General features: G+C 37.2%; 2 protein-coding genes across 4 annotated transcripts in view; both read left to right on the top strand.

Moving 5' to 3' along the window:
- Positions 1-27,673, top strand: part of LOC127850916 (recQ-like DNA helicase BLM) — a 199,034-nt gene that overhangs the window by 135,933 nt on the left and 35,428 nt on the right. The gene's annotated exons all lie outside the window — the stretch shown is intronic.
- Positions 1-27,673, top strand: part of LOC127850917 (recQ-like DNA helicase BLM) — a 58,685-nt gene that overhangs the window by 6,311 nt on the left and 24,701 nt on the right. The window contains exons 2-11 of one of the 3 annotated variants that reach the window (XM_052384316.1): positions 12,660-12,828; positions 13,071-13,134; positions 16,412-16,567; positions 16,761-16,952; positions 17,409-17,677; positions 18,489-18,526; positions 24,844-24,985; positions 25,661-25,847; positions 27,139-27,263; positions 27,478-27,643. In XM_052384316.1, the coding sequence (XP_052240276.1) occupies positions 12,768-12,828; positions 13,071-13,134; positions 16,412-16,567; positions 16,761-16,952; positions 17,409-17,677; positions 18,489-18,526; positions 24,844-24,985; positions 25,661-25,847; positions 27,139-27,263; positions 27,478-27,643 (1,400 nt within the window). In that variant the 5' untranslated portion in view covers positions 12,660-12,767. The remainder of the gene's footprint in view (positions 1-12,659; positions 12,829-13,070; positions 13,135-16,411; positions 16,568-16,760; positions 16,953-17,408; positions 17,678-18,488; positions 18,527-24,843; positions 24,986-25,660; positions 25,848-27,138; positions 27,264-27,477; positions 27,644-27,673) is intronic. The other 2 variants (XM_052384318.1, XM_052384317.1) reach the window with 2 other exon arrangements.

The following is a 27,673-nucleotide window of genomic DNA, read 5'->3' as shown; positions in this document are numbered from 1 at the left end:
TATCGCGAATGATTTTGAATAGACGTTTCCTCAAAATTAATTTCAAATCAAACATGCTGTATCTTTATCATTACGGTTTTGAGATGATTCATTATTGAATCAGTATACTTTAGACAGTACTCAGTAAACAGAAAATCAGGACACAACTGGATTAAGTGTTGGTTGTTGTGAAAACACACTTAGCAGGTATACTGACCTATTGTGTAGACTGCTATGTTTTGACAAAAGGATTAACATGTGCGTATGCAACTTGTCAGCCATTTGTTTCTTCGAATAGTGATTTTTTGTGAATTGGGAATTTATTATTTTTACATTGGAAAGAATTGTCTCATTGAGAATGGTGCCGTTTTACGGTACCAATTTTATAAAGATCTAGTCTAGACCGAAATTGATGTTCCTGATTGGCCTGTGAAGATTTCACAGGCTTACCTGATGACACTTTAGCATAAGCATTGATATGGCATCTCACATAATCTTATTTTCTTTACATGAATGTCAGCAAAAAGAATAATCAAAAATGCCATTTTCTATGCAAAAAAAACTTCATGGGAAATTACAACTTGGGTAAATCAAAAATGAATAATTAAAGTACTTTACAAACAGAGTTACATAATGCTCTAAACAGTGGACCAATTTATTTATGTTTTCATAATCTCTTATTTTTGTTACAAATGCAAATTTTGTACATGATAAACTTTATAAAGGCCTTCGTTATGTTAAGTAGCAGTTAAATAGCTTACACCAAAAGATAGACCCAATAAAATATGTTGATGAATAGTGTAGATATTTGTTGACAAAAGGACAAACATTCTTGTGTGTAAAATGATAGTAGGATTCATTAGGTCCAAATGACATTGGGCCTTCTATCATTTCTGCCATTGAACCGACCTTACAGCAGTATTCAATTGTTTACATTGCACTTATTCTGATGTCAGATTAGTTTTAGAAATGCCTCGGTGACACGAAAATAGATGGACAGTTATTGGACAGATAAGGTTATATGCAGATCTCAGAGTTGGTCAGCGCTCTGCTGATATTTTGTTGATGTAGCGCATTAAAATGTAAAATGTAAAATGACATTAACAGTGTGAGAGAGAATGTTATGCAAGTGTTGGTATTTTTTTGGCTGGTAGTAATTTGTGCTGTCATTTAAGGCCATTAAGATATGTTTGAACGTTAAGTGAAATGTGGAGAATGGACAATTTACACCAGAGTGTGAAACCACACTATTAAAATACAGCCACGTGTATTAGGAAAATGGATTTTATCATTTATGGCTTCACTCACTGGTGAATGGAATGCGTTGTTATTAATGAAATTGATGGAAGAGTTGATTTACGTGTCATAATCTTACTATTAATTCTCAGGGGGACATGCGTATAGGGTAGCTTACCGGGTTGAAGTGAGTTTAACGCCGAAAAAAATAAATAAATAGACCTAAAAACGCATCGAGATAATAAAATAATCGTGATTTATGTTATATTTTACTGTAAACATGCACAAATACTGTTTATTATGAGAAAAAATGATATTCAAACATCCAACATCTCGAAGGTCAAGAAATTAAACAAAAAAATTGTCGACGGTTTTGCTTCAACTTTTTTATTCCGACGTCTACGGTGTTAAAAACAGCGAGGGGAGCATAAACACCGTAGAGCCGAAATGGCTTATTCATTTAAAAGAAATATAAATATAAACTGGCTTACCGGGTGAAAATATCCGCTACTCCTTCACGAAAAACACGAAAACGACGCCATCTTGGAAGTTTAGTTCCCACTAACCTCACTTAAACCCGGTAAGCTCCCGTATACGCATGCCCCCCCCCCCCCCCCCTGATTCTCTCTTGTGTGTGTATATATAGTTTAAAAAGTCAGATGCTGATTATAGATTGGAGGTATTATGGGCGCTAGTGCGTGGATTTAAAGCGATACACCAACATTCAATTACGATAAGATTACATTTGTAAACATTCGTGAAAAGTTTCTGTTTTGACACATTCGACAAAAAATACTTAGTGTATGAGAACGGATATTTGGATAACTTACATAATTAATGAATTTGGATTTTGCAGTGTTTGTGTGCCTGGGTATTTTAATAAGGTTCAGGAAATTGAAATAAATTGAAATTGAGCTAGAAAAATCACAGTGTATATAGAACAGCCAAAATCTTTTCAAATGGAAGTGGATTTAAAGCATACACAAGCAAGGTATTTTAGGTTTATTAATTGATGTAATTTATTTTGTTTGCATTAATGTGAACATATGCAAATAGAAACTTTATCATTTAGTTAAAAAAGGATCCTACTTTTATGTCACATATTGTAACTGAAATATGAATTTATTGCTGGTGTCACAGGGCTTTATGCAAGCTCTAAAAGAAATTAGCTTTCATCATTAAAGACTAATTGGTTCATATATCTAGGTTATGAATAGTTTTTAAATCAAAGTTTTGTTGCTTGGTCTATTGTGAGATTGTTATCTTGCGAACTTAAGTGAAGAAGAAAGAATGAAATGCGACATATACCAATAATTAAGGCAACTAACAGTTTGATGGATGCACAATTTTACTGTCATTGTTTTCCATTTTGAACATGTATAATTATATATACCCCAACAACAAAAAAATATCTGTCTATATAAACATCAATATGTCAATTGGTCTATCAATCTGTCAACGGGCTTGTTAGTCCAGCGCTATCTTACTGCAAGTAAGGCTCTCATATATTAAAGCGCATTTATAGCTGGGTTCAGGCAGTGTTGGACTCTAGACCCACTGTACAGGAACACTGCCTTGAATTATCGGTACCAGTGCATACATTATAAGAACTTTACCAGTAAATAAATAATTGTTCATTAACTCTTTTCCACTCATAAGCAAAGTAAAAATGTGCAAACAGCATAAAACCAGAACAGCCTGCAAGCAACTCGCAGTCTGTTCAGGTTTTATGCTGTTTGCTGCTCATCAGTATCTAAGGATTGGAAATGAAGCCTTTAAAACTTGAATCTATTAAAAAATGTCTTTAATTAAAGTTAACTTTCTATGGGACTACACATGCGTCAAAATACCTTTCTAAGTGGTAAAGGGTCAACTTACTCGATTGCTGAAGGCTACAAACCATAGCCTTATTCAGCCCTCAGTTTTGGAATGAATTGCATGCTGCCAGGTCACTGTCAGATTGGATGTGTCAACCAATTTTTTATGGGTGCTAAATAGAATATACATGTATGTGTAGGGATATGCTTAAACAATATATTCCAAATTGATATCAATATAATACTATTGCCCCATACATATTGTAAATGAAGGAAATTCCATGCAGTATTCTTTGTTAAAATTAATTTATGCAAATATTTAGAAACTCAATTTTGTATTTCTTTTTTATTGTGGAGTTGAATGACTCCCGTAAGGTCAAGGTATCTCGTGACAGGGTAGGATTATTATCATTGTTTCCTCAATGAGTCAATTTATTTTTGTTGTGCTAAGGGAAGATGGTGATAATCATTATAAAATGTTAAGGGTCTCTTTGTACCAGATAGTATTTAAAGAAAAAACGATTGATTTGAAGTCTTGCAAAACAATCTACACTTCCATGCGTTCTGTTGAGTAAATTGTGATAACCTTCTCTTGTAAAATAAAATAGAAAGCATGTACTCTTTATACTGTACTAAAAAGTTAATCTTGTTAGTAACACTGAAAAAGTAAATAAGCTTAATTTTGATCAATATTTTTGGGGGATATACTGTCCTTAAATGTAAAAATAAAGTCAGATTGCAAATTTATTTTTATTACCAATTGTTCAGCTGGTTGTTTAAAAGGACCATTATTGCTTTATACCAGACTTGACATTGTCAGCAGTCAAGTTTTTTATCCCAACACTTTTGTATGTCTGAAATGTGGCAGTAAATGCCATGTTCAACAAGTTGATTGGGTTATGTGAAGATTTAAACCGAAACATATTGGAATTGGACTTTTTAGAACATGTTACAGTATTTTGTTAATGAAATCATGAAGTAGGTATACATAATTGAAATAAACTCTTTACACTATTATCTACTGTGACATGAACATGTATAAGCCAACTAAGAAACAATTACAAGAAGTCTCTGTTTGACAAAAATTCCTGTGAAGGGGGAAAGTGTGACAGATTTAGAACTATGCATTTAACCCCGTTTTCCCAGATAGAGCCTCATATTTATTCAGATCTAACTCTGGTATTTTTGTTGAAATTTGAAGTGCCTGGTTACAAAGTGCCTTGTTACGCAGAGTCTGGTTACTGTAGTATCAGACTATTATTTGCAGCATATTGAAAACACTAAACCAGAAAGGGGAAATCACGGGATAGTCAAGATGGTGACGTCTTTGTTGAGACATATATTTGTCGCCGTTTTTTACCCTTTATTTCAAACTTTTGCAGGGAGTTATGTCAAGATATAGAGCGAATATTGATACAAAATAAATGCAAGTAACTTTCTCGCTGATATGGCTTTAAAGTGAGTGTTAAATAATTAATACAAGTAATTATTAATAAGCTTTATAATATTAGGCAAGAATGTGTTCAATTTGTTCACCCCATTAAAGTTGAGCCTCGCCAATAAAGCTCGAAACTCGCCTTATACGAGAAAAAGGCGGTTAATATGGAATAACACGGCCAATACGTGAAAAGGTCGGCCAATAAGAGATTCAGCTAATCAGAAACCAGGAAAAACTCGGCCTTATATGAGAATCTAAAATTTCGACAATTTTGGACGCCATTTTGAAGTTGTATGCTTTGTTATGGTGCAAAAGTTTGAATCTGAAAATTTATTATTGCAGTTTTCCGAAAGGCTCGCGGCAACAATTAGTTGTTTCATACCTTTATTGGCTACAGCAATTTTCACAGTTATCACTTATGCACAAAAATCCACATAATAACGCGCAGGTATCCATGTAGTTGACACCATGTTACTTAATTAGTTGCCATTAATAGAGTAGCTGTTTTGATCATATAAAGGGCAGATGAGCTTCGAATTATTGTTCTGAAGTTAAGAAAAGGAAATGTTTTTGACAAAAGTGTGTGTTTTACACTTGAGGCTTGCTCTGAAAAAGGGGGTTAAATACATGTGCGTTCATTGTTGTCCCAGATTTACAGGCTAAGCAGGGTGAACATTTTCCGCCTTAACTGGATTTTTGCTAAGAAGAAACTTTCTTTAAAGAAAAGATACCATTAAAGCGAAAAATGTCGTCCCTGACTAGCCTGTGTGAAGGGCATAGGCTAATCTGAGACGACACATTTCTTATATGCATAAAACCTTTTTTTCAGAGGAGGCTCACTTGTTTTCATCAATGTTGTTCATGTGCTAAAATACTTCGCCCGAAGGGATCTCATTTGAAAACAATAACAGAAAAGCACTGCCTTCAGGATAAAAGCTGCATTTGGGAACTGATAAGTGTTTGGGAAATCTGGTTTTGTTCAAGGTTTTCAATATTCAATAATTTTGTTTTAATTTTTTAGAATGAAAACAGGATTTGGTTAATGGACTGTATCTTTTTTATTTGGTTGATACTGTTACTTTTGTTAAAATAAAAACTTTGAGTTTGCAAATTATTTAAACGTATTTTAACCCTTGAGATATTTTTCAAATGAAATCGAAGCAAATGTTCGTGTGTTATATTCGCACATAAAGCATACAAAAGTGTCAAAATACTCAACCGAACCATTGTTTCTTTGAATTTCTTACCATGTAGAACCATGTTGTTCTTACATTCGAGCAACGCTCTGTTAAACTGGTCTTAATGCATGTGTGTAAATTGCAGACCCGACCGGCGAACCCGAGGTAGAATACTTTCCTTTTGAATTGCTTCTTTGTTCGAGGGAAGTCACTTCTGTGAATTGCATTGGCTAATCTGGGTCGACACTTTGAACTCATGGATTAAGCCCCATATTCCCAGGCAATGCTCAGGTTTACATTATTTATCAGATGCCATGGTGACATAAATTTCCTATTTTATCCTTTTAAGCTCACCTTAGCACAACGCGCTCATGGTGAGCTTTTGGGATCACCGTTTGTCCGTCGTGCGTCGTCCGTCGTCAACATTTTGGCTTGTGAACACGCTAGAGGCCACTTTTCTTGTCTGATCTCCATGAAACTTGGTCCAAAGATTTGTCCTAATGATACCTCGACCGAGTTCGAAACTGGGTCATGCTGGCAAAAAACTAGGTCACTAGGTCAAACATGGAAAAACCTTGTGAACACTGTAGAAGTCACATTTGATGTCCAATCTTCATGTAACTTTCCTAAAATGCTTGTCTTAATGATATGTTGGTTAGGTGCAAAAATGGTTCCGGTCCGTTGAAAAACATGGCCGCCAGGGGGCTGGGCAGTTTTCCTTATATGGCTAAAGAGAAACCTTGTGAATACTTTAGAAGTCACAATTTTAGACCATCCTCATGAAAACTTCGGTTTATTGATATTCCGGACAAGTTTTTAAATGGTTTAGATCGTTGAAAAGACATGGCCACCGGGGGGGGGGGGGGGGCATTTTCCCTATATTTATATAGTAAAAAAGCTTGATAATACTCTAAAAGTCACATTTTTCGACAATCACCATGAAACTTGGTCAAAACATTGGTTTTATTGATATGTCGGATGAGTTTGAAAATGGTCGTGATCAGTTGAAAAAACATGGCCGCCAGAGGATGGGGCAGTTTTCTCTATATGTATATTGTGAAAACATGTGAACACTATAGAAGTCACATTGTTGGTTCAATCTTCATGAAATTTGGTCAGAAATTATAATTGCATACTAAAAAAGCTTGTAAACATTCTAGATGTCACAATTTTTGCCTAATCAGTATGAAATTCGGTCAAAAAATGGTTTTCTGGATATCTTGGACGAGTTCAAAAATGGTCATGATCATTTGCAATAACAGGGCAGCCAGGGGGTGGGCAGTTTTCTGTATACCGGTATGTATATAGTGAAAAAATGTGAAAAGTCTAAATGACTCATTTTTTTCTCCATTCTTTATGAAATTAGGTCAGAACATTTGTTTCTTGGTAATGATGGCTGAGTTTGAAACTGGTTTTGATCCGTCAAGAAACATAGCCCCCAGGGTCATTTTCCTTATAGTTACATGTATATAATGGAAAAAAAAACTTGTGAACACTATAGAAGTCACATTTTTTGCCCAATCATCATGAAATTTGGACAACACATTGCTTTTATGGATATCTCGGTCAACGTCCAAAATGGTTGTGATTAAAGAAAAAACATGGCCGCCAGGGGTGGGGTAGTTTTCTCTACATGTAAATAGTGAAAACATGTGAACAGTCTAGAAGACACATTTTTTTTGCCTAATCTTCATGAAATTTGGTCAGAACATTTGTTTCATGGATACGACGGTTGAGTTCACAAATTGTTTTGATCTATCTAGTAACATGACCGCCAGGGGGGTGTCATTTTCCTTAAATTTAGTAAAATTATTTATAGGTATGGTACCGAATATCCAAATATTCGAATATTCGAAAATTGGCCGAATATTCGAATCCAAAATTTATATTTGAATATTCTATTTGAATGCAAAAAAAGTTATAAGTACATGTACAAAGTCGCAGTTTTGGTTTCCATACAGTCGTCGAAATTCGCACTAGTCCGACAGCAAAAAACTAGTATTTTTTCTTTCGGGCTTGTAGGAAATCCAATATTACAAGCTCGAGGTGCTTGTACAATTCATTAAACAGAAAACGAGTTCCACTTTCATTTTCAATATTTGTAAACAAAGTTTTGAGCCGCTTAAATCAACAGCCGTTTATGTTTTAACACACTGCGCACACGTGCTGGGCAATCAGCCGATAATTGGATTACTGCGCATAAAGCGCATGGTTTTGTGGTTCCCGGATTACTATTATGTAAAATCAATGCATTGCGTTGCGTTCGTGACACAGATAGTAATGGCCAAACAGTTGTTATTCAAGTACGTCGTTGATTGATGCATTTGTCAACTGGCTTTTTGTAGAATAATCTCGTACTTAATTGCTTATATATTTTCTGGGGGTTCAGGTTTGCTCTCTCTTTCACATGGATATATGGGATACATTTCTGCTAATTTTTTACCTAAACTTTATGTATATATTTATAATTGTGATTTGATTGAAATCCGTGTGTGAAATTAATTTCTTCTTATTTCAGGATCCAAAAGAGGCTGGCTCAGATGACGAGGAAGCTTACTTGGATGAGGATGAAATTAATAAGAGATTTGTATTGAATTCTAAAGATTGAATAAATGAATGCTTCTGTGGATGTTTTATGTTATGTTTATCTGCATTTTTAACAAAAATGTTTGGGCTAGTAAAATCTGAATCGGGCTTGTTCAAATTCCCATAGTACTAGCCTGATTTGCTTGTAGATTTAAATCTGAATTTCAATGACTGGCCATTATTAGTTGCAACATCCGGGCACTTGCGTCAGTTAGAGTTACGTGCCCCTTGACGACGGTAAAAAAACAATATTTAGCGCTGCGCTTTTTTTATTTGCATTGAGAAATAGAGCGTGATCGTTATTTATATATTTAAACGATTAAATTAAGATTTTTTTCAACATGCAAACAAGTTGTTCTACTTTACTGAAACAAATTAGATTGAAAACATTCAATAAATATATCAATTTCGAATAGATCTATACAACATATATATTAACCATATAGGTATTTAACTGGGAAAACAAACACATTGATACCTTAAATTTATTTAAATTAAATGCAATATGTTTGATTTGATTGTTTGCATCAATCTTAAAATCGTGTAAGCCTTTGTATTCCGGTGTTTAATTGCCCCTTTGTTCTGCATAAACCGATTCTCTCGTCTTGATCAGATATTATCCAGACAACTAACAGCATGGTGTCATAAACCACACTGGGCGGTAGATTACAGCGCCATTAAACACGATTGATGATGCCACCATGTCTTCTTCTCTTTCTGTGTGTATTAAGCAGTCATTTGGTTGAATAATTAACGCCGACATTACTTATATTAACAGTTGCTTAAATTAGATATGTTACATATTGTACAAATTAAAAGTCATGTCCAATACAGATTATCAGAAATTGTACAGCGTAAAGATACTAGCCCGATAAATTTTTTGAAAAAAAAATCATAAAGCATTTAATAATTATAAAATTTACGTAAAACACAAGTAGCTCTAACGTATCTAGCGGGAATCGGTTTATTCAAACGACGTCAATCCGAATACCGGACAATCGCTCCTACAGACCGTATTAAGATTAAATGTTACGGCAACAAACGAACGACATCATAAAAACAAGAAATTACGTTTGACAGCAACGGGGGTAAATAATTAAAAAAAATGTACATAGATGTGTGTGTTAAAAATCTTATATATTTGTCACTCATACTCATAACAATCAACTGGTTTATACAACACATGTCAGGGACGAGAAGTGATATATAACAGGGCTGAGTATTGCAGTTTTAGTATTGACTTCCTATATACTTACAGCTCTAATGGATTTGCCATTTGAGAAAGTGCTAACTAACAGGTTGACGTTTTTTTATTATTTTTTGAAATATTAATTAGATCTATTTATTTGTTTTAATTTGATTTAATCAAAAACGTAAAAGCGATAGACAATTAGTAAGTAAGTCACGTTTATTAAACCAATCTTGGGTCATAATGAATGACATGTAAATCACAATGTAAACGGATAACGCACCAAAATAAAAGAAATACTATAAATCAGATCAGTATAAAGTAAATAAAGCTTGATATTGATAACACAACTTAGGCTTTCAGTAGGTGTACCAGAATTTCCTACTAATTTTCCAGCTTCACGTTAGTATTATTAATTGACATAGTAAAAATATACAATGTATGAATATTATGAACTCTAAAAGAACGACAATATTAATTACATCAACATCTACAATGATACTCCCATTATTAGAGAATAAACTTATTTACCTAGTGTCTCAATGAGAAAGATATGAATGTACTCGAACATTGGCCATTTGGTCGGGTCATTTTTCCAACATCCCGTATGTAATTTATATGGATATTTTATTTAGTCAAAATATTTTAATTTTCTGATCATATTGGGCTTTCGAAGTGCAATCTAACCATTTATAACAGTCAAAAGACATTTCAAACACCAATTACAGCACATTTAATTACTTATCAACTTCCAAATAGGAATGCAATTGGCGAAATGCCAGCAGAGATAGCTCACTCAGCGTTGTTAATCAACCGTATCTATGGCATTGTTTTCACCGTCGCTAAGGTACTGCCCCGTGTGTGACGTCAGCGCGATAACAAGAATATTCTTCCCCCATTGTAATAGTAGTGGGTGGGGTAAAGCAATACCATTTGCAAACCATATACTCATGTGTATTACTATTTTATTACTATATATGCATTATAGTATATGTGTCTTTAAACATATTTATTGATGCAACTAATATAATTAATAAGATAGTTTATTGAATTGATGAGACGTATCATTGTAATTCCTGGTATTTCTATATTTTCTGCAATTTTCACACGTCACCGGAGGTCTTTGATAGACAAAAAATACACTTATTCATCTGCTTGGAGTGAATGTTTCAGTTTGAATTTGTTCATACATAACTGACATACATATAGAGCACTAGTGTTAGGTCCCAGTGTTTTCCATTGCTGAAATAACATATGGGGTCAGATTTTAGTGAAAAAAAAACAGCAGATTTTATTTGCCATTTTTAGCTCATCTATTTTTTGAGAAAAAAAATGAACTATTGTCATCACCTTGGCGTCGGCGTTGGCGTAGGCGTCGGCGTTGGCGTCGGCGTCCGGTTAAGTTTTGCGTTTAGGTCCACTTTTCTCAGAAAGTATCAATGCTATTGCATTCAAACTTGGTACACTTACTTACTATCATGAGGGAACTGGGCAGGCAAAGTTAGATAACTCTGGCGTGCATTTTGACAGAATTATGTGCCCTTTTTATACTAAGAAAATTGAAAATTTTGGTTAAGTTTTGTGTTTAGGTCCATTTTATTCCTTAAGTATCAAAGCTATTGCTTTCATACTTGCAATACTTACTAACTATCATAAGGGGACTGTGCAGGCAAAGTTATGTAACTCTAACTGGCATTTTGACAGAATTATGTGCCCTTTTTATACTTAGAAAATTGAAAATTTGGTTAAGTTTTGTGTTTAGGTCCACTTTATTCCTACAGTATCAAAGCTATTGCTTTCATACTTGCAACACTTAATAACTATCATAAGGGGACTGTGCAGGCAAAGTTATGTAACTCTGACTGGCATTTGGACGGAATTATGGGCCCTTTATACTTTGAAAATTGAAAATTTGGTTACGTTTTGTGTTCTGGTCCACTTTACCCCTAAAGTATTATAGATATTGCTTTCATACTTGGAACACTCGCAAACTATCATAAGGGGACAGTAAAAGGACAAGTTGCATAACTCTGGTTGTCATTTTTACGGAATTATGGTCCTTTTTTGACTTAGTAACTTTGAGTATATGGTTAAATTTTGTGTTTCGATCCACTTTACTTCTAAAGTATCAAGGCTATTGATTTCAAACTTCAAATACTTTCATGCTATCATGAGGTTACTGTACCTGGCAAGTTGAATTTTACCTTGACCTTTGAATGACCTTGACTCTCAAGGTCAAATTATTAAATTTTGCCAAACTTGCCATAACTTCTTTCTTTATGATTAGATTTGATTGATACTTTGACAAAACCTACTCTTACCTGACATACCACAATAGACTCCACCCAAACCATCCCCCGTGCCCTCCCCCCCCCCGAATCCCCCCCTATTATTTTTTTTAAGATCATCTCACAAATGACCACCACACCCTCACGTTTTACCCCCCCCCCACCCTCCACCATTTTTTTTGAAACGGTTAAAAACACAAATATTTATTTTTATTATTTTATGTTTGAAATACCGTCCAACCATCGCACCCAAGAATCCCCTCCCCCCCCCCGTAAATTTTTTTTTAAGATCATCTCACAAATGACCACAACACCCTCACACTAGTATACCCTCCCCCACCCCACCCCAATTTTTTTGTAACGGTTAAAAAACACAAATATTTATTTTTATTATTTTATTTTTGAAATACCGTCCAACTATCGCATCCAAGAATCCCTTCCCCCCCCCCACACCGAATTTTTTTTTGCATTTTTTTCCGCATTTTTGGAAGATTATCTAATAAATGTCCACACCCCCACACTAAACAGCCCTCTTCACTCCACCTCTCCCTCCTTTGTGATTTAAATTGAGAGTCCCTTCACCTTTAAAAAGAAAATACATGAGCGGTCTGCACCCGCAAGGCGGTGCTCTTGTTTCTAAACTTCTATTCCGTCAACTTTTTGTTTGTTTCCTGTTTATATTGGTCAAACTATGCATTTTTATTTTCCTTACAAGTCACATATTCAGAAGATATATAGTTTTGTACATAATATTTTACTTTTAAAAATAGGTTGTTGATGCTAATTTTTGATGACAAGTTATCGCTCTTGTTGGGAATCTATTGACATTTATTACCATTACTACTATAAACTCATTCTTTTGTGACAAGACCCTGCTTTTGTTATTGTAACTTTATTCTTATGTACTTATGAACTTTCAATGTAAAGTAAGATCCTTTAAATCTTCAGAGTGGAGTTACTCTCTAAGCAGATATCAGTTGGAAGACGTTCCACTATATTTGTCCATCTGGCTGCATTTCTGCCCTGTAGCAAGGAAACTCTTCTTAACGGGCCAAAATGTTGTGGGCAAAGGAGTATGAAGATATTATCAAAGAACCATATGAAAAATTGAAGCAAGGTTAGCTGTATTTCATTTACAATAGATAACTGGTGTTCTTAAATTTCATGGTGATATTAAGTCATGTGCACAATTTTGTATTAAAATATATAAAAAATAATCAAGTATATTAAAGAAGAATATTAAACTATATTCGATGATATTGATTTTGAAAATTGTAGATATATTATCCTGATTCATCAATAATAGAGTTATATTCAATATGGTTATGACTTATATTTCTATTTGGGTACTTGATTTAGCTGTAACCAGACTTATGCCAGCCATCATAAAGAAATATGAAGAGGAGAGGGCTGCTCTTGAAAAGTATGTTGTTCCTACAGACCAAAAAAGTTATGTGTTTTGAGCAAGTGTGTTTTCTTTGTGAATTCAATTGCATTGAACATATTTTTTAATCATAAATATACTAGCTGACATTAACACAAAATACAGAAATCAAGGGCAGGAATGTTTATCCCCCCCATTGTCTTTTGATACCAAAATGCATATCGTGATTGTCCTGTCCATATGCTTTTCCATATGTATGAGGTTTAGCCTGTCCATATGTCTGTCCATCTGTATGAGGTTTACCCTGTCCGTCTGTGTGAGGTTTGCCCTGTCCATATGTCTGTCCATCTGTATGGCGTTTGCCCTGTCAATCTGTATGAGGCCTGCGCTGTATGTTTGTCAATCTGTATGCAGTGTTTTCCTGTCCATATGTCTGGCCATCTGTATGATGTTAAACCTTTATGTTTTATCAACGGTATGAGGTTTTCCCTGTCCATATGTCTGTCCATCTGTATAAGGTTTGTCCTGTACATATGTCTGTCCATCTGTATCATGTTTGCCCTGTCCATATGCATGTTCATGTGTATGTGGTTTTTCCTGTGCATATGCCTGTCCATCTGTATGAGGTTTGCCCTTTCCATATATCTGTCCATCTGTATGACGTTGACCCTGTCAATCTGTATGATGTTAGCCTTGTATGTTTGCCCATCAGTTTGCGGTGTTGACCTGTTCGTATGTCTGTCAATCTGTATGAGCTTTGGCCTATATCTTTGTCCATCAGTATGAGGATTGCTCTATATGTCTTTCCATGTGTATGAGGTTTGCCCTATATTTTTGTCCATCTGTATGAGGTTGCCCTATATGTTTGTTTATCGGTTTTAGATTTGACCTATATCTTTGTCCATCTGTATGAGGATTGCTCTTTATGTGTTTCTGTATGAGGTTTGTCCTGTCCATATGCCTGTCCATCTGTATAAGGTCTGCCCATTCCATATGTCAGTCCATCTGTATGACGTTTGCCCTGTCAATTTGTATGAGGTTTGCCTTTTATTTTTGAACATCTGTTTGTGGTTTTGCCCTGTCCATATGTCTGTTCATCTGGATAAGGATTGCCCTATATGTTTGTCCATCTGTATGAGGTTGCCCAATATGTTTGTCCATCTGTTTGAGGTTCAAGCTATATGCTTGCCCATCGGTATGAGGTTTGCCCTGTCAATATGTCTTCCCATATATATGAGGTTGACCCTGTTCATATGTCTGTCTAAATGTATGAGGTTTGCCCTGTCCATATGTTTGCCCATCTGTTTGAGGTTTGCCTGTCCATATGTCTGTCCATCTGTATGATGTTTGCCATGCCAATATGTCTGTTCATCTGTATGAGGTTTGTCCTGTCCATATGTATGATGTTTGCCCTATCCATATGTCTGTCCATCTGTATGAGGTTTACCCTGCCCATATGTCTGTTCATCTGTATGAGATTTGTCCTGTCCATATGTCTGTCTATATGAATGAGGTTTTCCCTAACCATATGTCTGTCTTTCTGTAAGAGGTTTACCCTGTCCATATGTTTGTCCATCTGTATGAGGATGCCATATATGTTTGCCCATCTGTATGAGGTTTGCCCTGTCGATCTGTCGGTCCATCTGTATGAGGTTTGCCCTGTCAATATGTCTATCCATCTGTATGAGGTTTGCCCTGTCAATATGTTTGTCAATCTGTATGAGGTTTGTCCTGTCAATTTGTCTGTTCATATTTATGAGGTTGGCCCTATCCATATGTCTGTCGATCTGTATGAGGTTTTCCCTGTCCATATGTTGCCCATCTGTATGAGGTTTGTCCTATCCTTATGTTTGTCCATCTGTATGATGTTTGCCCTGCCCATATGTATAAGGTTTGTCCTGTCCATATGTCTGTCCATATGTATGAGGTTTGCCCTCTCCCTATGTTTGCCCATCTGTGTGAGGGTTTCCCTGTCCATATCTCTGTTCATTTGTATGAGGTTTGTCCAGTCCATTTGTCTGTCCATATGTATAAGGTTTGCCCTGTCTATATGCGTGTCCATCTGAATGAGGTTTGCCCAGTCTATATGTTTGTCTATCTGTATGAGGTTGCCCTATATGTTTTCCCATCTGTTTTAGGTTTGCCCTGTCCATTTGTTTGCCCGTCTGTTTAAGGTTTATCCTGCCCATATGTCTGTCCATCTGTATGAGGTTTGCCATGTTCATATGTCTGTCCATATATATGAGGTTTGTCCGGCCCATATGTCTGTCCATATCTATGAGGTTTTCCCTGTTCATTTGTCTGTCCATCTCTATGAGGTTTTCCCTGTTCATATGTTTGCCTATCTGTATGAGGTTTGCCCTGTCCATATGTATGTCCATCTGTATCAGGTTTGCTCTATCCATATGTCTGTCCATATGTATGAGGTTGTCCTGTCCATATGTCTCTCCATCTGTATGAGGTTTGCCCTGTCATACGTCTGTCCATCTGTGTCAGGTTTGCCCTGTTCATATGTTTGCCCATCTGTATGAAGTTTGCCCTGCCCATATGTCCGTCCATCTGTATCAGGTGTGCCCTATCCATATGTTTGTCTATCTGTATGAAGTTTGCCCTGTCCATATGTCTGTCCATTTGTGTGAGGTTCGCCATATATGTCTGTCCATCTGTATCATGTTTGCCCTGTCCATTTGTCTGTCCATCTGTATGAGGTTTGTCATGTCCAAATGTTTGTCCATCTGTATCACGTTTGCCCTTTATGTCTGCCCATCTGAATCAGGTTAGCCCTGTCCATATGTATGTCCATATGTATGAAGTTTGTCCTGTCCATATGTCTGTCCATTTGTATGAGGTTTGCCCTGTCGATATTATTGCCATCTGTATGAGGTTTGCCCTATATGTCTGTCGATCTGTATAAGGTTTGCCCTATATGTATGTCCATCTGTTTCAAGTTTTTTCTGTCCGTATGTCTGTCTATCTGTATGAGGTTTGTCCTGTCCATATGTTTGTCCATCTGTATGAGGTTTCCCATGTCCATATATATGTCCGTCCCTGTCCAAAGCCAATGAACATATTAAAACTTAAATTGTTGTTAATTGGTTGATAAACAATAATTAATAAATACAAATTATGTGCTGGTATTTGACAAATCTTAAAAACTAAGCACCGTTAATAAAACAAAATTGCTGGAATTATAAGTTTGCCGGCAACAGTGATCAAAATTATGTATATTTAAAAGAGCTAAAAAACGCCTTAATATTTTGCTTGAAATGTAAGTTTACCAGAAACAGTTATTCTGACCCATTACATTTTTTCTCAGGCAAGAGGGAGGGCCCAAGGAGAGGCAGTCTAAAAAGGAGGAGGTGGGGGAGGCGAGCAGTGAGGAGGCGGATGACAAGAAGACCGGCCAATCAGACGTGGCAAAGAAGAGGCAGATGGGACCACGCAAGATATTCCCATGGGACACTGGTACAAGGTAGGTATTGTTAGCCATGCGGTGTCAAAGTCATTTATGGTGGTCGAATAATTAAAACACAACGTTATAAGATGATTGAACATGTAAAACATACTATGCAAGTGTTTAAAGAAGAAAAGTTTGTTGAGGGAGGCTTGGAAAATCATAGAGTAACATGAACATCAAGAAAATGACATGTATTGCTTGTTCACAGGGACGGGCTATGTGATGTAGTTCGCATTAAGATGCAGACGTTTAAGAAGGCGCGGACAAAGTCCCAGTCAGCTGAGGAGTTCTGTAAGGGGTTCCTCAAGAATGAAGTGCTGCCCCTATGGCCAAAGGGCTGGATGGAGACCCGCTTCTTGTACCGTGAGAGCAAGACTGCACACCATACATACACAAAACCGTAAATGTCATGATTCACTGTTTGTTTCAAGCAAAATGGGGTTTCATTTATATTTTTAATTTTCTCATATATATATATATATATATATATATATATATATATATATATATATATATATATATATATATATATTACTTTATGATAAAAACTTAAGCGCTGTGGTAATGAATGCTTAACACATTGGATGGTGGAAAATCTCTTACTTTATAGGGCTGCAAAATATGAGTTTTAGGTGTTAGATTATTAAAATTAAAAATACAATAAAAATAGACCCAAACAAGGAACTAACATTTTGAGAATAATTAGGGAAAATTATAATTATTCTGTTACAGACTTGATTACTTTCTTGATGTAAACAACATGGGGATCTACGCTGATCTCTCAATACTGCCATTAAAATTGTGGTTCATGTAAGGTCACCTAGACTGCTGTTATTATGGGTTACAATCTTTCTAGTCTGTCCAGTCAAAAGCCAAAGAAGACACCTGTGCGGAACAAGGTTCGAACAAGTTCTTCACTGAATGCATCTGGTGCAAGTACTTCGGGGGCAAATACTACCATGACTGAAAAAAGCGGGTCAGCAAAACCTGGGGATGATGTTGTCATATCAACCATTTATGATAGATCAGCATTAGATCAAACGTCACAACCGAAACCTCCAAGACAGAGTCCAATGAGCCTGGCAATGTCCAAGACCAAATCGTCCAATCAGAATCAGGCGACGGGTAAAAATATCTTAAAATATCAAATGAAATTGAAGACCTTTCTTAAAAGATTTAGACAGCATTCAACCTTAACGGCCTGCAAGTTACTAACAGGCTTTTCTGGTTTTATGCTGGTTGCATATAGCCATTGTAACTTTGCTTCTGAGCAGGAAAGGGTAAAGGGGTTTAGAAGAATAACGAATGTGTTTTCATGTTATCTGGACTGTAATTATAGGTAAATGCATGTGTGCAGTGGGCCTTTAAGTGTCTTCGTTTTTTTAAACGAACACAAGCAAAGCTAATAATGGCACACAAAAACAATGTTGATACAACATGCAGTGGTAAAATGAGAGCATTTATGTTCACCTGTTTTTATACATGCCATATTAAAATTCATTTACAGTCTGTGATATGATATATGTTATATTAGCTCATGCTAGTAGTTGGCTGATTTAAAATATGTTGTATAACTGTGTTGATTAACAAAATTAATAACAAATTATGAGTAATACATTCTTGATAACAGTTTCTGAAAATAATGTAGCGATCAGTAAATAATGTAGTATTTGTATCTAACAGTAATGGTACATGTTTATATTTTTCTTAACTCCCTGTTGCACAGGTTTGAAGAGTTTTGTTTCTCTTTTCCTAAATCCTTATCATGAGAGTTGTGATATCCATTAATGTTGATGTTTGTTTGATAGGTAAGAAATAACTCTTAATATACATTTACCAATCCTTGCAAACAAGTTGTTTTTCCGAGCGATTCGACTGAGTCCATTATTTTGTTACAGAAGTCAAAATGTTGTGTATGTTTTTCATGTTTTTGCAGACTCTCCATCTTTCAAGACGAGCTCTTCGAAAAGGAAGGTATTTACTGTTTAAGAATCTACACATAGTCAATATACAATAGTCATCCGAAATAATTCCATTTTTAATATCATAAATACACACCTGTTATCTCTAGCCAATCCCTTTCCAGGGAGTTAATTATCCGGAAAACTTTAAGCGCTGGGAATCATCCACCTCTTATAAAGAAAACCAAGTCAGGTTTAACATAGTACAATGTAACTAAACCGGAAATCAAGACCAACAATTCATCTTTCCTTTCCAGACAACCACGAGTGCACGCCTATTTTTGCTCAGGAATTTTTCGTTATTTTAATCGTGTTTATTGTCGGAGTTTGAAGGATAAATTTTATTTATCTTTTCTGTATATTATTCGGTTTACTTTTTTATACTTTTTATCGCAGTTTTTGTTATAATTCTGCTTTTTCTGGGAATCTTTGTTTATAGTGCTCATGTACATGAGCACGTGCATCACGAGGTTTTCGTTCCATTTCCTTCTATAGGTAATCCACGAGGACTTCGTGCCTTTTTCCTCAAAAAATAATTTAGGGCATTTGCACAGCGTTTGTTTATTTACATTGTGGTTTAAATTTAACAATTAGTTTTGTCTGTTGTAGGATCTTTCTGTTTCATTTGTTTTCAGAAATGAACTTACAAAAGACAGGTTCGTGTGGTAACGTCAAGGCAAGGTGGGATTCTCACGACACTTGCCTGGCATGTACTGGTTGTACTCTACTTAAAAAATGTGCGGTGTGCAATATATGGTCTTACGACACATGGAAACAAGCTGGTTGCCGTCGGACGTCGATCAGCCGCAAACGCCACGAACTTCTAACGGACGTTGATGATCCGGTGACTTCACTGGTCACGGATGACAAGCTGACATTTCAGTCATCAGATACCGGGCACGATGGTGGTGTTGTCTGTCGGTCGTCATCTGACCGTATGACTCCCACCATACATACCGGCGACATTGATCGTGGACCTAAGGATCGATCAATGTTTGACCAAATGGCAGCCGCCATTCTACGGTCTTTGGCCGGTGACGTAACCGGTCACCTTCACCGGTCCGGTCCGGTCACCGGTCAACAGTCAGAAGAAGGCATCGATCTTCATCATCGTATGACTCTTCTTCCTACTCGTCATCGACGAATGAATCTCCGTCATCAAGGAGTAGACATCGGACACGCTCATCTTCTTGGAGCGATTCTCATCGTCGCTACGCGCATAAGCGATCACGTCGTCGTTCACGGAGACGCTATTCCAGAAGATCCCGGTCTCATCGCAGCCGATCTACATCTTGACATCGCAGCCGATCCAGATCGCGACATCGCAGAAAATGAGGACGTCGACAAACCTCACGTAGACATCGTACCTACCATTCGGATAGTCGATCACCGTCTTATTCCTTTATGGAATCACATGTTTCCTCACCACATGTGTCGGCTCCCATGTTGACAGCCACACATGTTGGAACTTCAGGAACGCAGCTAACAACTACTGCTACATTATCAGCACCACGGGTGTCTTCGACCGTATCTAGTCGTGTACCCCCTAATGCTACCCATTCGAATCCTGATGTTCTATGGGTACAGAATGCGTTTGGCCATTTTGTACCGGTCAATACTGATAAGAATTATCTAATTGCTGACGTCGTGGATGGTAATTCATCTTTACCAGACAATCTGGCACAAGATAGTTTCATTCCTGTTCCTGCTGTTTCTCTACACACATCTGTTCCTGTAGAGAGTGAAGCTGAATCGGATGCGGACATTGATACGGATAAATTTTTGGCTTCCAGTAATCAAATTTACGAGCTGATATTCTAGACCTGTGGAGACTTCTTCTAATTCGACGATCTCGATCACTGAACAACTCGTTCGTACGTTTGATCCCACCATGGTTACTAAGGCGCGTTCCCGCTTGGATACACGCCTTCCGATTGGTACTACTGTCTTATCTGTTTTTCAATCGTTGGAATCAGTGAATAAAACGATTCCTAAACGAGGAGATATGTGGAAAGTACCGAAGTATTTTGCGGAGTCTAAACTTCAGGAACGTAACTACAAACCACCAGAACCCGATTCAACTTCCGGTTTAGATTTTTCTAAATTACCAACGCAGGGTCCAGACATCAATAAGCTTTTGCTTACGATGCCTAGTTCATCTACTTCAGTGTCTGTCCCTTTTTCCATGATAGAACATTGGGAAAGTAGAGAGCGAAGATCTTTAGGTCTATCCAACCAGGTAGACTTAATGCTAGCAACCTTGTTACACTTGGTTTGTGATTGGTCTAATTCTGTTCCGGAAGAACTTCGGGATTTATTGAGCCACCTATCACAAACAGCATTATACCTTTCACATAATGCTGCTTCCTCAATGTCTGAGATCTTAAGGATTCGTAGAGATCTTATCCATTCATCATTACCTAAAGATTTTCTCTTAGAACCAGGTATGAACTCGCTCAGAACGGCTCCTCTCACATCAGGTTTCCTTTTTGGTGGAAGGATACAAGAAGCAATCACAGCTGACAAAGGATGACCAACTTCATGATTCTTTAGCTAGAAACAATTCTGGGCAACGCCAAGGAGCCTTTAAGCAGCCTTCTTCTAGGCCACCAGCAGTTCCAGCACCCAAGAAGGCTAAGAGAAACAATCTTTTCTCTAAAAGACCTGCTGTTAATCCTCGGTCGGGTCCTAACAGGCCTTCTTCCTATAACAGACCTTCTTTTTCTAAGAAGTTTTCTGGTAGAGATTCTGGGAAAAAGAACAAACCCAAGCCGGATCAGAGGAATTTCAAACCTTCTGCTGGCAAGGGCGTACCTCCTCCTTATCAGCCCTCGGTCCCTACCCTTTCTACCTCCACAACCTCCGATGCCGGAAATACCAGTCGGGGCCAGACTTTTCCACTTTTCAAACCGATGGCTTCAAAATACTTCGGACGCATGGGTTCATTCTCTGGTTACAAAAGGCCTGACTTTTCAATGCGAAAAAGGCCTTCATTTTATCGCGTTCCGATAGAATTGGTATCACAGCATCCACATATTCCACAGTCCATTCTCGGGCTCTTTGAAAAACAGGCGGTAGAAAGGGTTCAAGATCCTTATTCTCCAGGATTCTACAGTCGTCTTTTTCTTGTTCAAAAGAAAAATGGTTCCTGGAGACCAGTAATAGATTTAAAAGTGTGTTAAACATGTACCTTCTCAAACCAACTTTCAAAATGGAAATTCTTTCTTCATACGGAACTCCATCAAACCCCTGCACTGAGGGTGTCTTTGGATCTGGAAGATGCGCACTTCCATGTTCCTATACATCCTAACTTCCGGAAATACCTTCGATTCGCCTTTCATGGCCAAGTCTACCAGTTCCGGGCCATGCCATTTGTTTTGGCGACCGCCCCACGAGTTTTTACCAAACTAATGGCTGCAGTCGGAAGTCACCTCCGAGTTCACGGGATTGTTCTTCTTCAGTATTTCGACGACTGGCTCTTACACCAGCTCGATCGTCATTTACTTCTGACCAACCTAGAATTCTCTAGGAAGGAACTCCTCTCTTTAGAACTCCTTCTCAATGCAGACAAATCAGACCTCATTCCTTTTCAGGACTTCACTTTCGTGGGAATGAATTTCTTGACACACATCAATCGGGTCAGAGTGTCATGTCAACGTATATCAGACCTTCTGGTAAGGGTCAACTGGGATTTTTCCTTTTCTCATATAACAGCTCAAGAGTTCCTCTCTCTTAACGGTATCCTGAGCTCAGTAGCAGATTTTGTGCAGTTGGGACGTCTATTCCTACGTCCTCTTCAGCATTATCTCTCAGCTTGTTGGAAATGGTCTCTGGGCAATATGTTACAACAGATTCCAATCCATCATTCCCTAGTGTCTCATCTTCAGTGGTGGCTAGACGAGGAAACTCTCTTAGCAGGAGTACCACTTCTTCCTCAGCAACCGTCATTACATCTAATCACGGATGCGAGCAAGGAAGGATGGGGTGCTCACCTGGAACCTCTCAGTCCAATAGTTTCAGGGTTGTGGTTTCATCAGGAATCTCACCTTCATATCAACAATCTAGAAATGCGAGCAGTATTTCTAGCTGTATCTCATTTCCAGTCACATCTTCGAGACTCTTGTGTGATGGTGTCAACAGACAACACATCGGTGGTGGCTTACATCCAGGCACAGGGGGAACACATTCTCAATCCCTGTATCCGGAAACCAGGAAATTACTTGTTTTTTGCAAAACACTCAACATTTATATTCTGGCCAAATAAATACCAGGTCACCTCAATGCCCTGGCGGATGGGTTGTCTCGCAAACACCAGATACTTCATCAAGAAGTGACCAACCAGATCTTTTTCAAGTTCGGTTATCCCATGGTCGATCTATTTGCGACCAGAAACAACTACAGACTACCTCTGTATGTGAGTCCAGTTTACGATCCAGCAGCGTAGGCAATAGACGCGCTTTCGTTCGCTTGGGACCAACTGGAAGCTTAAGCCTATCCCCCACCCATTCTTATGTCCCAAATATTGGCGAAAATCAGGGTGAGCTCATGCCAGATACTCCTGATTGCCCCTTGGTGGCCCAGGAGATCTTGGTTTAACGATCTTCTCAGTCTCCTGTACGATTATCCCAGGAAACTTCCTCACAGACTACATGCGGATCCATTAATGTTCGACTTACACGTCTGGCCGTTATCAGGCAATCTCTGCAGAAGAAACGTTTTTCTGTTAGGGCTTCAACCCTCGTTGCTTGGAGCGAAAATTGATCCCTTCAATCCCTCTGCTAGACGCATAGCGGATTTTCTCATCTATCTTTTTGATGATAAGAAACGTTCTCTTAGCTCTATCAAAGGATACAGATCTATGATTTCGCATACATTGGCTTTTACTAATCATCACAAATCTGTGCTGATCCAGCGATTTCGGAAATGATTAGAGCTATGGTACTTAAACGTCCTGTATCTCGAACACTGGCTCCTAAATGGGATTTAGCTTGTGTGCTTGGTTCGCTTACTAAGGCTCCCTATGAACCTCTTGATCAGGCTTCTTTACAGTTCCTAAACTGGAAGACCGTTTTTCTTCTTACTATGGCTTCATCCAAACGGAGAAGTGAAATTCATGCTCTTTCTATAGGAGATAACCATCTTCGTTTTGATGCTTTCGATGGATATGTTACATTATTATGTCAGCCAGGATTTCTTGCCAAAAATCAACTTCCCTGTATGGCTTCCAAACCCTTCAAAGTTCCAAGTCTTTCCAGAACTTGTGGACATGAAGCTGATGATAGACTCCTTTGCCCGGTAAGGGCTTTGAAGTTCTACCTTAAGAGAGTAAAGTTTATTCGAGGTTCTCGTAAAAGACTTTTCGTTCCATTAAAAGGGGGGGGGGGCGATGTGTCTGCGGCTTCTATTTCCCGTTGGATAGCCTCGACAATTAAGAAGGCTTATTCTTCTCTTTTATCCAGTGATTTATCCCTGTTTAAGATAAGACCGCATGAATTAAGAGCTATTTCGGCTTCGTGGGCTTATTTTAATTATACCCCACTGTCTAAAGTGCTTCAAGCTGCGTTCTGGAGGAATCCTACCACCTTCTCCTCTTTTTATCTTCGTTTTCTTGAGTGCCAACAAGACAATTTGTATATGTTAGGTCCTCTTGTTGTGGCTCAAACTGTAATTTCTTCTATGGCGTAAGTACCTTAGGCCATCCGAGAATTAAGTACGTTCAATATGGTACTTACGAAGATAATCTGAGGACATGATCTACTATCTCTTGCTGAAAACCGTAAATATGGGTTCTGCTGTGATGGGAAAAAAATATGCGAACCTTCACGCCGCAGCTGCAAAATCAGCTAGCGATAACAGGTATGTATTTATGATATTAAAACAAATTTTTAAAGTAAAATGCATTTTTTATTATTAAATACTTAGCTGTTATCGGTAAGTCCCACCTCCCACCCCGCTCATCGAAATTTCGTGTTTTTGTACAGGAAAGATGAGTTGTTGTTCTTGATTTCCGGTTAGGTTACATTGTACTATTTTTAACCTGACTTGGTTTTCTTTATGAGAGGTGGATGATTCCCAGCGCTTAAAGTTTTCCGGATAATTAACTCCCTGGAAAGAGATTAGCTAGAGATAACATGTAAGTATTTAATAATTAAAATGAATTTTACTTTAAAAATTTGTTTTAATACTAGACACAGCTGTTCATCCTGTCTCTGGAATTTGGAAGCACTATGTCAATAATAAATGTAAATTTTTAGCAAACATTGGTTACGTTTATGCAGTCAACCAGAATCAATCCATATTTCTTAGAGAACAATGTTAATGTTTGACCAGGCCTCCAGGACTGATGGCAAATATGAGATGTCGGACTCTCAGAGCAAGAAGCGTCGAACACTGGAGTTCCCTAAGGAGGACATGTTGGACAGGACAAGGCCAGCCACCACAAGTCCCTTTGCAACCCGGGGATTGCAGCAAGGTCAGGGCCAGATTTGACATAGATCATTATTGAGCTCTTTAGTTACGCTTTAGAAAAATTTGATACAATTTTCTGTGTTAAATACATATTGTTGTGTGCTTTCGTTAGTTTAAAAATATGTACTGAAGCTCAATTCCTGAAAAGACTAAGGCTTATTGAGACTCATTCAAGTCAGTTACACGGATACAACCAGTACTGGGCTTCTCTGGAAAGAAGGAATCCGTGACCCCTTAGTTGCTAGCCGGATACCATATACACTATCCACAGCATTCAGGTGTGTATTAATTGCTGAAACAGTTGACATTTACGGGTTACTTTTGGCGGCTGTTTTGTCAGCTTCACTTACAGTTGGTGCAGATAGAAAATATTTGATAAAATATGTACTGAAACTTTAGGCAAGTGATTATTGCAATTAAAGGAAGGTTAATATTGATTTGGTGTCATTACCCCAATTAAAGAGTTATCATACTTCAGTTATGTTGTGTCATGTGACACATCTGACTGATGGGAGTTCAGTAACTTTTAAGTTGCTAAACTTCCAGACAATATTTACGAGTTTCCATGTAATCATGCTTCTTTATCCTGCTCCTAATAAAATGTATAAACACATTATCTTTGATGAATAAAATCACGATTGAATAACTACATAGGTACCAAACTGTAACTTTTATTTAGACACCATGGAGCAGAGACAAGCGACTCCTACGTCTGCCTGTGACGATATGAAGGCCTTGGATTTGCAGTATGAGCTGCTTAAAGTGGCTGACCGCATCTGTGACCACGTCAGTCAACTCTCCATGTCCGACATAATGAACTGCTTCAAGGTTAACAGTCGCGCTGTGCAAAATCTACTACATCAAAGGTAGGTAGGCATGGGGAACATTGGTTTACATAGTGTAGGTAGGCATGTTCAACACTGATTTAAATTGCATATTTACACAAACTGCTAAGTGGAATGGATTTCAGCTGGATACAATCTTAAAAGACAATTTTAATGCGACACTATTCAGCATACACCATTCTAACTGAAGTTTTGCATGTTCTATTTTTATCTTAAAGGGGCCTTTTCACAGATTTTGGCATTTTTTAACTTATTCATTAAATGCTTTATATTGATAAATGTAAAAATTGGATCGTAAAAGCTCCAGTAAAAAATCAAGAATAAAATTAAAAAAAGGAAAAGAACATTGCCCGGAGCAGGTTTCGAACCAGTGACCCCTGGAGTCCTGCCAGAGTCCTGAAGTAAAAACGCTTTAGCCTACTGAGCTATTCCGCCAAGTACACAAGCTTGTCGTATTTTATACTTTATATAAGCAATCTTCGTAGTTTCACAAAATTTAACGACAAAAACAGAACTCTCCAAATTATTCAATCGTTTCGCGTTGCAACGCTTTATAATTTTTAGGTTTTAAAATCGTCAAAAGATGCATATAATGGCTATATTAGACCATGGTAAATGTTCAGTATTACTGTTTCCTCACAAATATCATAACTAAAACGAAAATTTGCGAATCTGAAACAACATTTTTCAATTTTGTCAATTTACCAAAGCGTGAAAAGATCCCTTAAATATTTTGTTAAAAAATGCTTAGTTGTCGGCCATGTTCAGCTTAGAATCCAAAAAATATATAAAATGATTAATACAACTGTTTGTTTGGCAAGACATACGGCTTCTGGGTTATTCTTCGCTGTTATAATTAGCTCAAGTAATTTCTCGCATCTTGTGTTAGTCTTGCTTTTTCTAGATTGAAAACCTGGTATTGCAATAAACATATTCTGGAAAATTATGTTTGATGTTGTTATTTACATTTTTCTAAAGATTTTATCTTTATATATCATGCTACATAAAACATGTAATAGATTAAATTTCATTATTTTAAAATAAAAGTAATACCTTAACATAGATGATTGGGCTTTTATTCCAAAATCACATAAATATACGCAAGTTCTTGTTAATTGTTGGTGAATGAATATCATGGATTGTTTGTTGGTGAACACATTGTATTGATTGATGGTGAATAAATGTAATTGATTGTTGTGAATAAATATCATTTGCTATTTTATTATTGGTGAATAAATACCATTGATTTTTGTTGAATAATTATCATTGCTTGTTTGCGATTACATATCATTTATTGTTTATCCCATTTTAGAACTGAGATCAAGTCCCAGGCCAGTGGAAGGAATCTTATGGACAGAATATTCATCTCAAACTGTACAGCAGGTGATGTTGGTAGAGCTAGGGATTCCACTTCAATAGCAATTTCCAAACAAATCAGTGAGTATATCCCTTCCAGTTCTCAGTCCACTGCTACTTCCCATGCTCTTAATGTTCATCAGAAAGATGCCATAATAAAAAGGATAACTGTTAAGTATTGTGGAAGTTACTAAGAAAAGAATGTAATAAAATGTTTTATTTATAAATAAGGGATACGTTATGCACTACACGTCACTGAATCACTTTTAAAAGTATGATTGTATGTGTTTTGCAGCGGCGCCCACATCTGCCTGTGACGATATGAAGGCCTTGGATTTGCAGTATGAGCTGCTTAAAGTGGCTGACCGCATCTGTGACCACGTCAGTCAACTCTCCATGTCCGACATAATGAACTGCTTCAAGGTTAACAGTCGCGCTGTGCAAAATCTACTACATCAAAGGTAGGTAGGCATGGGGAACATTGGTTTACA

Source organism: Dreissena polymorpha, chromosome 11, assembly GCF_020536995.1.
Source record: "Dreissena polymorpha isolate Duluth1 chromosome 11, UMN_Dpol_1.0, whole genome shotgun sequence".
NCBI lineage: Eukaryota > Metazoa > Mollusca > Bivalvia > Myida > Dreissenidae > Dreissena > Dreissena polymorpha.
This window is presented reverse-complemented; position numbering and strand designations above follow the sequence as displayed.